General features: G+C 43.8%; 1 protein-coding gene across 1 annotated transcript; it reads right to left on the bottom strand.

Moving 5' to 3' along the window:
- Window positions 1-289: 289 nt before the first annotated feature.
- Window positions 290-8,339, bottom strand: LOC135523054 (serine/threonine-protein kinase SBK2-like). The gene is made up of 4 exons (XM_064949777.1): window positions 7,998-8,339; window positions 4,557-4,701; window positions 2,543-2,745; window positions 290-1,487 (listed from the first exon to the last, which is right to left on the bottom strand). Exons 1-4 carry the CDS (start codon window positions 8,001-8,003, stop codon window positions 687-689), a joined length of 1,155 nt encoding a protein of 384 aa, XP_064805849.1. The 5' UTR covers window positions 8,004-8,339; the 3' UTR covers window positions 290-686.
- Window positions 8,340-10,185: the final 1,846 nt, after the last annotated feature.

The raw sequence follows: 10,185 nt of genomic DNA, 5'->3' as shown, positions 1-10,185 counted from the left end.
TGTGCTGACACAACGCAGCTGACATATATTTTTTTTTGCGTCAACCTGTCACTCAGTCATTGTAATTATTTAGCTATTTTTATATAGTGACATAAAACTAAAACTGACGGGGCTAAAGTTTGAACTGAGGGGACAGAGCCCCCAGGTACACTTGTGGATAACCTAGTTTTGCTGATTTTTCACAAAATCCCTAGGTTTGTATATTGGAAATTTATTTTAAAAGAATACAAGAAAAAGTGTATTAGACAAACATAGAGAAGCAAGACATGTATATAAATACAAACTGGTTTATTCAGATATTTTTACAACATAAAGTGTCATAGAGTGATCATTATAATACTGCCAGTGTGTTGAAGGAGAACTAATTAATGTATTCTCTTAAGAGGCTAGCTGTCCCTAAGCACACATGCACACTCACGATCATGTTCAAGCACGCACATACACAGGCAGGTATGGCACATGCACGCTCACACACACATATAATATTAAGTTGCATTACACTGTAGAGAACTATTACAAGGTCAAACATACAACAATATCAAAATACAGTTGTCTCAATTCTATCAATACAGAGTAAGAAATGTTCAGCAAAATATTCAGAATATCAACCTCTATCAAGCAAATATTGTCTTCGAAAATGTACAGTACATCTTAAAAATTCTCGAACCTGTCTAGTATGAAACACTTTATCTCTCCCCTCTTCCCTCCCTCTCCCTCCCTTCCTCCACCGTTCCTGCCTCTCTTATTTTCCTGGCCTCCTTCTCTACCTCCTCTGCTTTCCTCTTCTCCTCTCTCTCCGTCTCCATCAACCAGGGCCCACCCAGGTAGCTGAGGATCTCATCAGGGCCTCCTCGAAGACTGGGCTGTGGGTTAAGCAGCTCCCTGAAAAGAGACATCACCAGTGGGCTGAAGCCTTCAAACTGTGGGGTCATAGGGTTCAACTTCTGATTCTTCTCCAGGCTCAGGATATTGTCCTTTTCACTTTCACCTTCGCACCAAATTACTTCCTTTTCCCCTCTCAGCCCCTCGCTCCTTTCCTCCCTCTCTGTCTCGCGGTCGTACCACTCCTTGTACCTCCGGTAGGCGGGGTCGTCATGGGTTGTCTCTTCCCAGGGAAAGCATCCCGTCAGCAGGCAGTAGACCAGCACGCCCAGGGCCCAGCTGTCTATAGTGGTCTCCACTGTGATCCAAATGTTCTCCTCCTCCTCTCCATCCTCCTCTCTCTGCTCCCTCACTTTCTCGGACTCTTTGGCCTGCTCCACCTCAGGCGTGCAGAAGGGCGAGTCGTACCAGACGGCGCGGACGGTGCAGCCAGTGGGGCGAGCCAGGCCGAAGTCACCCAGTTTGACCCAGCGACAGGCGCGGTCACACAGGAAGATGTTCTCTGGTTTGATGTCCCGGTGGACGAAGCCCATGGAGTGGAGGTATGAGACGGCACCACTCAGCTGAGACATCACCCTCTGGACACACTCTTCATCTACACCCACCTGGAGACAGAGAGAGAGATAGAGGGAGAAAGAGAAACAACAATATACTGTATATCATTGTTTCATAAATGGTATGGCCTGGATTCCCTTTGGGTCCTAGTTTAACGTAGGCGGCTGCTAGGTTTAGTTTAGTAGTTATGTCACACAAAAAGCTTTATGTGGGTCACGATGCAAAAATGTTTGGGAATCACTGTTCTATCACGTTGTCCTCGTCCCACCCATAGATGCTAAAAGGATCGGAGACAGCAAACACCTTGTAATTTTTCACATTTACAAGTTAGACATTTAGCAGACGCTCTTCTCCAGCGCAACTTATAATTAGTGCATTCATCTGAAGATATCTAGGTCAGACAACAACACATCACAATTGTATCAAGGAAATTATCCCCCAACAAAGCATTTACCAGCAAAGTCAGTGCTAGGGTGAAAAGAGGTGGGGGGAGGGGGCACCGTGAGAGTTATTTAAGATACTCTTCAAAGAGGTAGGGTTTCAGATGTTTTCAAAAAATGGGCATGACTATAGGGTAAAAGTTGTTCTACCATTGGGATGCCAGGACAGAGAAGAGCTTTGACTGGGCTGAGCAGGACCTGCCCTCCTGTAGGGGTGGGAGGCCTAAGAGACCAGAGGTGGCAGAACGAAGTGCTCAGGTTGGGATGTAGGGTTTGAACATAGCCTGAAGGTAAGGAGGTGCAGTTCCCCTTGCTGCTCTGTTGGCAAGCACCAGGGTCTTGAAGATGATGCAAGCTTATCATCCACTGTAGTTTACTGGCATAGACCGACACAAACAAAGAGTCACTAGAGGGGACGAGGTGGAGGACACTGGAGAGATTCCATTGAAGTCTTTATCATGTACTCACTGACAGAGGAAGAGGGCAACTGGGACCAGGTCAATATGGAACAGTAGTGGTGGTGGCAGACAGAGGTCAGACCTCTGAGGAATTACAATACTGGGTCTGTGTTGTGCACTTAGCTTTAGTGCTTTGACATTGAAATGAAACACCTCTCATGTATGACTGACTCAGAGATTGTAAACAGATGTATGATTCTAACTGACCTCTGACACGATGACACTGTAGAGGTCTCCATAGAGACCAGCCTGCTGGGCGAAGACGTAGTAGCAGGGGGTGGAGAAGAAGATACCCAGGGCCCGGGTGAGAGAGGGATGAGTGCAATAAGAAAGGGAGAGGTTGTATTCACGCAGGAAAGAGAAGAGGGATGTGGACTGGCGGGGGAAGAACTTCAGAGCCATGGGAGTGCCTGATGGAGAGAAGGAGAGGCCCCAGAAATTATTTAGACATTCAAATCAAATCAAATACTGCACCAAAACATCAATAGATCAATTATAGAGTAAATCATGTTGTCATCACTGTGACCACATTGATAACATAAAAACATCCTGGCAGATTCCATATAGCCCCGGGGATGTCTAATGACATTACTTCCCTATTCCCTGGGGTTTAGATAGAGGAAATCCAATGACTGTTTATGAATAGACAAAGCCATCGATCACGTGACAAAGTTATTCACCACAAAGATTGACAATTTTCCATTCACAATCATGGGGATCCCATTTTTTGCTAACAATGCCTGCAGTAACACAGTTTGGCCTTGAACTTCTGTGGTTTCCGGGTTTTGGAGTAACTGATTAAAAAAAACTAACTAAGAAATGACATTGCCTGCAGAAATATTGTAATCAGATGACAGATATTTTGAAAAACTAGATGATTACTTCTTGGATTACTTTTCAATTCAGGAAGGATGCTTGCGAAAAATACATTATGACACCTTTCTGTTTTGTCAATGACATTCAATTCAGCATTTAAAAAGGCATACGTTTAAGTTTGTTCCATCTAAGTGAGTCTGACCACAAGTCAGAGAGCTCTATGATGACACACCAAATACGATTGATGGATAGTTTTTGTCTTCTTTTAGTGCCTCTTTCGGGGAAAGTAATCAGATTACTGAGTTTGGGTAATCCAAAAGTTACTGATTACAATTTTGGACAGATAACTAGAAACTGTTACGTACGACATTTAGAAAGTAACCTATCCAACCCTGCGTGGCTTCAATGAGAAGGGGCAGTCATTCTCCCCTGAGGAAACCCCACAGCAACTCTATCCCCAAGAATGTAGTAAAGCACTTCATAACAGCAACACTCATGCTAACGGTTAAGTTGACACTATTTAAAGACACCTCTACCCTCACGTTGGACAAATAACCTCACTGTTCACGTGTTTTATCCTCTGAACTGTAACCCCAGACCCCTCCAGACCCATATTTCACGAGAACAAATCAAATTTTGTTAGTCACATGCGCCGAATACAACAGGTATAGAGAGACCTTATAGAGACCTTATAGAGACCTTATAGAGACCTTACAGTGAAATGATTACTTACGAGCCCTTAACCAACAGTACAGTTTAAAAAAAATATGATAAGAATAAGAGATACAATTAACAAGTAATTAAAGAGCAGCAGTAAAAAATAACAATATATACAGGAGGGTGCCGGTACAGAGTCAATGTGTGGGGGCACCGGTTAGTTGAGGTAGTATGCAAATAGAATTTTATAGTCTGGGTGGCCAAATAGTCTGGGTGGCCATTTGATTAGATGTTCAGCAGTCTTATGGCTTGGGGGTAGAAGCTGTTTAGAAGCCGTTTGGACCTAGACTTGGTGCTCCGGTACCGCTTGCCGTGCGGTAACAGAGAGATCAGTTTATGACTAGGGAGGCTGGAGTCTTTGACCATTTTTTGCCTTTATAACAAGCATTTATAGGTGTGTCGTGGACACTAACAAGTTTCAGGTTTTATTAGCTGTCTGTACGGGATACACATGGTTTATACCGTCCAGATAAATGCTTACTGCAAGGTTCATTCTCCACAATTCAACAACAATAAGAAATTATAAAAGATAAGAATACGAACATAAAGTAAATGGCTCAGTAGAATAGAATAAATGTTTTAGCATAAGTATAATATCGGAAGGTATCATTTATAACGCCTGCCCACCCCATAACTCTCCAGGACCAGGGTCAGGGACCACCACAGTGACCTCTGGTGCTTTACTGACCTCTCTTCTTGTGGACGGCCAGCATGACCTTGCCGTAGGATCCCTCTCCCAGCAGCTTGACCATCTGGAAGTGGTTGGAGGTCTCCAGAGTGGACATGGACTGGGCTGAGAGGAAACATAGCTCGTCCAGTTCCTGAGCTGCAGCCTGACAGAGAAAACAAGGAAACATGGTCAAATAGGGGGAACATTTTTCTAAGGAGTTGATGTTTCATTGCCAATGTCTTGTTACTCTTGCAGGAATTGACTAGGTTTATAAGCTACCGCGCTGCATGATGAATAACCAACCAACACTGAAAATGGTCAACGAGCAGTGGGAGTAAATACTAAGTACTTTATGACATATGCAATATAAATACATTTTAATTGATCAATTGAATGATTGATTGATTGATCAACTTGCTGATACATGTATGCTTGGGTGGATATGGTTCAGTGTCACCATAAAATGTACTGTTACAGGATGTCAGGCGACCTCAGGGATTACCATAAAATGTACTGTTACAGGATGTCAGGTGACCTCAGGGATTACCATAAAATGTACTGTTACAGGATGTCAGGCGACCTCAGGGATTACCATAAAATGTACTGTTACAGGATGTCAGGTGACCTCAGGGATTACCATAAAATGTACTGTTACAGGATGTCAGGCGACCTCAGGGATTACCATAAAATGTACTGTTACAGGATGTCCAGTGACCTCAGGGATTACCATAAAATGTACTGTTACAGGATGTCCAGTGACCTCAGGGATTACCATAAAATGTACTGTTACAGGATGTCAGGCGACCTCAGGGATTACCATAAAATGTACTGTTACAGGATGTCCAGTGACCTCAGGGATTACCATAAAATGTACTGTTACAGGATGTCAGGTGACCTCAGGGATTACCATAAAATGTACTGTTACAGGATGTCAGGCGACCTCAGGGATTACCATAAAATGTACTGTTACAGGATGTCAGGTGACCTCAGGGATTACCATAAAATGTGAGAAAATGATGAGATGAGAGATTGGATGAATGTCACATTGGAGCAGCCAGAACATGCTGTATGTACATACCTACTGTCCCCTCAGTCCCCTGTATCATATCATCAGTATGACCCCATATATACATCTGCTGACCTCGTTAAAACAGGATCCCACCCCCCCCCCTAAAGTAACATGCCAGCAAATGAGTCAGGGATGCAAAGACTGTTTGTGTAACACAGTGGATGAAGCTATAATACCACCATGATATATTTATATGTTTGTGTCACGTTCGTCGTAAGAATTATCAGACCAAGGTGCAGCGTGATCTGGTTTCCACATGTTTATTAACTGAAAATGCACAAAAACAATAAAGAATGAACGAAACGTGAAGACAATGGCGTGCTCACAGGCAACTACACATAAACAATATCCCACAAAACACAGTAGGGAAATGGCTGCCGAAATATGATCCCCAATCAGAGACAACGATAAACAGCTGCCTCTGATTGGGAACCATACCAGGCCAACATAGAAACAAACAACCTAGAATACCCACCCTAGTCACACCCCGACTGAACCAAAATAGAGAATAAAAAGTCTCTCTATGGTCAGGGCGTGACAGCTCGACCTTGCACATATATTTGTTGCATAATAGAGCATCAAAATGTCAAATAGGGGGTGCTTACAAGTGTACAGTGTGAAATGGAAATGTGTTATTGGCATATCCCACTCCCCCCCAGAGAGTGGGATTACAGACAGGCATCAGCCGTTATTGACGGTGACCCTGGAGTAATTGTTTCGACAGATTTTCCACCTACACGTTTTAACTTTCAGCTGCAGAATCTTCCATCTGATAAAACGCTCAGTTAATCTATCGGCGAGTTGGCTTTGAGTAAGTGGATTTTTATTTTAGTGGACTATCTGAACTATCTGTGTCTTGTCACACAACAACGCCAAACATTTGATATGAAGCCAAGAATACGCCAGCAGGGTCCAACCAGTCAATATGCTGCTGCTGGGCACGCTGGAGAAAATATAAAAGACATTTCTAACATAAATGACAAACTCTATTTCTTGAATTGCACTGTTGTTTAAGGGCTTGTAAGTAAGCATTTCACGGTAAGGTCTGTACTGGTACCCCCTGTATATAGTCTCGCTATTGTTATTTTACTGCTGCTCTTTAATTAATTACTTGTTACTTTTATCACTTAGTCTTATCCATATTTTTTTAAACTGCATTGTTGGTTAGGGGCTCGTAAGTAAGCATTTCACTGTAACGTCTACACCTGTTGTATTTGGCGCATGTGACAAATAAAATTAGATTTGATAGGCTACATTGGGTCAAAGGTCATTATTTCCCCTCAGCCCAATTACATTAGAAAGCACTGAAAATATGAACTCCTTTAGATCACAATCAGGAATGGTATCATTTCCATGTCAATTCAGAGAATGAATTGAATGTTGACCAAATTATCTTCAATGAGGACTTTTCAATTGATTGATTGAATTCACTCTTGATTTAAATGAAATTGACCCCCGGCTAGCACTGATCACTATGTCCAATGACGTTTCCCAATTGACACCAATTGCGTAACTTGTTGCTGCAACAGGTGGAAGACAGTTGCCCCAGACTCACCCACCTGACATTCACTGTGTCCTTGTAACCTGAGGTGATTATGAATTAATCCCTTATTAGTCAATGAATCCCCCTGTCGACAAGAGCTAGCTGTAATTGAAATATTGGCCTCTATGACAGTATTATGAGCTGTCCGAAGACTAACGCTATTAACAGATTTCAAGACAAGTGAAACCAGTAAAGATATAAACACTGGAAGCTGAAAAGCCTCTCTACTATGTGCTCCTTTCTGGACCCGTGGCCGTGGTAACCCCTGACACCCCCAACTGAACGCCCCCGTATGAAGACATGTCTATATTACAATGTCACTTCACTATGCAGATACTAGTGTCAGAGTGATGTTACTGTATTTACAGACCCATAAACATTATACCATTGTCCATAGAATGTGACCCCAAAACCAACTAAGTCCAACGCAACATCTGACAGCAGGCTAAATCAAATCAAATCAAAAGAAAATCAAAGTTTATTGGTTGCGTAAAGCGTTCAGCAGATGCTATAACGGGTGCAGTGAAATGCTTGACTTACTAGCTGCTAACGATGCAGTAAAAATGTCAAACAATACACAAATCATGAATCTACTTGTAAAAACAGTGGTTCTACGTTTTTATGACTATAGTGCAATGTCATATCATCCTTCTGTCGATGTAGTGGGGCGAGGAAGACATTGGCTGTATAAAAAAATCCCATAGTTGTCTTTGTGTATTTATGACTATTTTGCGATGGAATTTCTCTGCAGTTGGTATAGTGGAAATTAAAATATATGACACCGCCACTTTTCATACAATTTGCATAAGGACAACAGTAGCTGAATTTTAAAGAAACGTCCACTTACTGTCATTGTAGAGTTTTCTCAAATGGGAACGTCTTTCTCTGTTCAGCTTGTCTGGGTCCTCGTCAGCATCTAAATAGACTTCAACAACTTCCTGACCCTTTGTAGGTCTGCTGTTGGTCTGCTGCTGTTCTGTTCCTAACTATTGTCTTTCACTGGTGATCTACTCTAGGAGATCTGTATCGGAGCACAAGTGGCTGTTATTGTTACTTTGTCTCTGCAGGTCCATGCGCTGGTAGTTTTTATAGCAGACACTGAGGTATATCTACCCTCCTATCCCTCAGGACCTTGGTACTTACCGTGTCTCTCTCCCTGAGAGACCACCACTTCACTCACTCTCTGTCTCCTCCCCTCTCCCTATCCCCCTCCTCCTGCTCTCATGCTCTCCCATCCTACCTCCCTCCCTCTCTCTGTCCCTAACACACACTCTCTCACTCAATCTAAGTTCTCCCACTTGTTTTTCCAGCAAATATGCATGTACCATAGTTGTAAGGTATTCCAACCCTCTCCCTCTTCCCACTGTCCTTAGCCCCCTCCCTCTCAATGTCAGTGTTAAAATGTGCCCATTCTGTCAGTCTGCCTGTCTACATTAGCCCTGTTACTCATTCATTGTGCTCCCTCTCTCTCTCTCTCTCTCTCTCTCTCTCTCTCTCTCTCTCTCTCTCTCTCTCTCATACACAACCACCCCTCCCCATACTCTGTTCTCCTCTCTGTCTTTCTCGCCCTCTCGCTCAGTCTTACTCCGTGAATTCCTTCCACAGTGTTTGGATTCCGTATCTAATCAACAGACGTGGTGGATTAGGACAGTCTGAATGAGCTAACAAGCTGTTTCCACCATCACTGTATCTGATGGAGTTTAGCTTCCAATGACTTCTCCTGCCAATCTGCATGTTGTATGAAATCCCTATTACTCAACATATCTCTGCTCTCTGGTCTCTCCCTCACTCTCTCTCCTTCTCCCTCTCTCTCTCCCTCTCTCCCTCTCTCTCCCTCTCTCCTTCTTTATCTCACACACATACACTCTCGTCTCTCCCTCACCCTCACTCTCTCCTTCTCTGTCTCACACACATACACTCTCGTTTCTCCCTCACTCTCACTCTCTCTCCTTCTCTCTCACACACATACACTCTCTCGTCTCTCCCTCTCCCTCACTCTCACTCTCTCTTCTTCTCTCACACACATACACTCTCGTCTCTCCCTCACTCTCACTCTCTCTCCTTCTCTATCTCACACACACACACTCTCGTCTCTCCCTCACTCTCACTCTCTCTCCTTCTCTATCTCACACACACACACTCTCTCGTCTCTCCCTCCCTCTCTCTCCCTCTCCTTTCTCTCACACACAAACACTCGCTCTCTTTCTGACCCCTGCTCTCTCAAGCAGTGAAGTGAAATCAAGTGTTGTGCATCAACATACATTTTTAAACCCATGTCCTCTGAACTCTTAGTCAGCTACAAAGTGTAGACAAGCCTAATGCATTAGTCATCTATTTTTCATCATACAAAACATGTATTTTTGGTACATTTCTGGCTCTCCCCTTTCTCCCTACTTCTCTTCCTCTCCCCTCCACCTTTCTCCCTACTTCTCTTCCTCTCCCCTCCACCTTTCTCCCTACTTCTCTTCCTCTCCCCTCCACCTTTCTCCCTACTTCTCTTCCTCTCCCCTCCACCTTTCTCGCTCTTTACCTCCCTCCCTCCCTCCCTCTAGCCCAAACTGTGTTATGTCCCATCATCTGTGAGTGACAAAGCTAACAGCTGAAACTTTACCTTACCAAACAGCTTAATACCACAGTGCCGTCAACATGTCAACTCCTTTTCCCTGCTTAGTGCCAATGAACTGGGACCTCTTCTACATCTCTCTCCCCCGACACCCTCCTTCACTTTCTGTCTTCTCAGATTTCCCCTGATACTACATACTACTGTACTATTATTGCTGAGGGCTCTCGCTCTCTGTGTGTTGTGTAACTAAAACATAGGCTGTTATAGCAACCACCCATATACACTCACTCAGGTTACTACAGCTGCTGGGTGGCCTGACGGGCTGAGGGGGGGGGGGGGGTGGACTTGGTCCGCTCTGTGGGCTCCCCATGCCCCTGCTGTGACAACCTGCCACCACTCCACCAGGTACATGTTTCATCACTACCTATCAGTACCCAGCCTACTCTACTCTATTCTTTTAATTTCACACACA

This window comes from Oncorhynchus masou, chromosome 30, assembly GCF_036934945.1.
Source record: "Oncorhynchus masou masou isolate Uvic2021 chromosome 30, UVic_Omas_1.1, whole genome shotgun sequence".
In the NCBI taxonomy this organism is placed as follows: domain Eukaryota; kingdom Metazoa; phylum Chordata; class Actinopteri; order Salmoniformes; family Salmonidae; genus Oncorhynchus; species Oncorhynchus masou.
Note: the sequence above shows the minus strand (reverse complement) of the source record. Positions and strands in the feature narration are given on the sequence as shown.

Excerpts from the sequence above, each read along its gene's own strand:
- LOC135523054 (XM_064949777.1), bottom strand. Across the intron at positions 2,746-4,556 it reads GGCCGTCCACAAGAAGAGAG|GCACTCCCATGGCTCTGAAG; the intron begins GTCAGTAAAGCA and ends TCTCTCCATCAG. Across the intron at positions 1,488-2,542 it reads ACAGTGTCATCGTGTCAGAG|GTGGGTGTAGATGAAGAGTG; the intron begins GTCAGTTAGAAT and ends CTCTGTCTCCAG.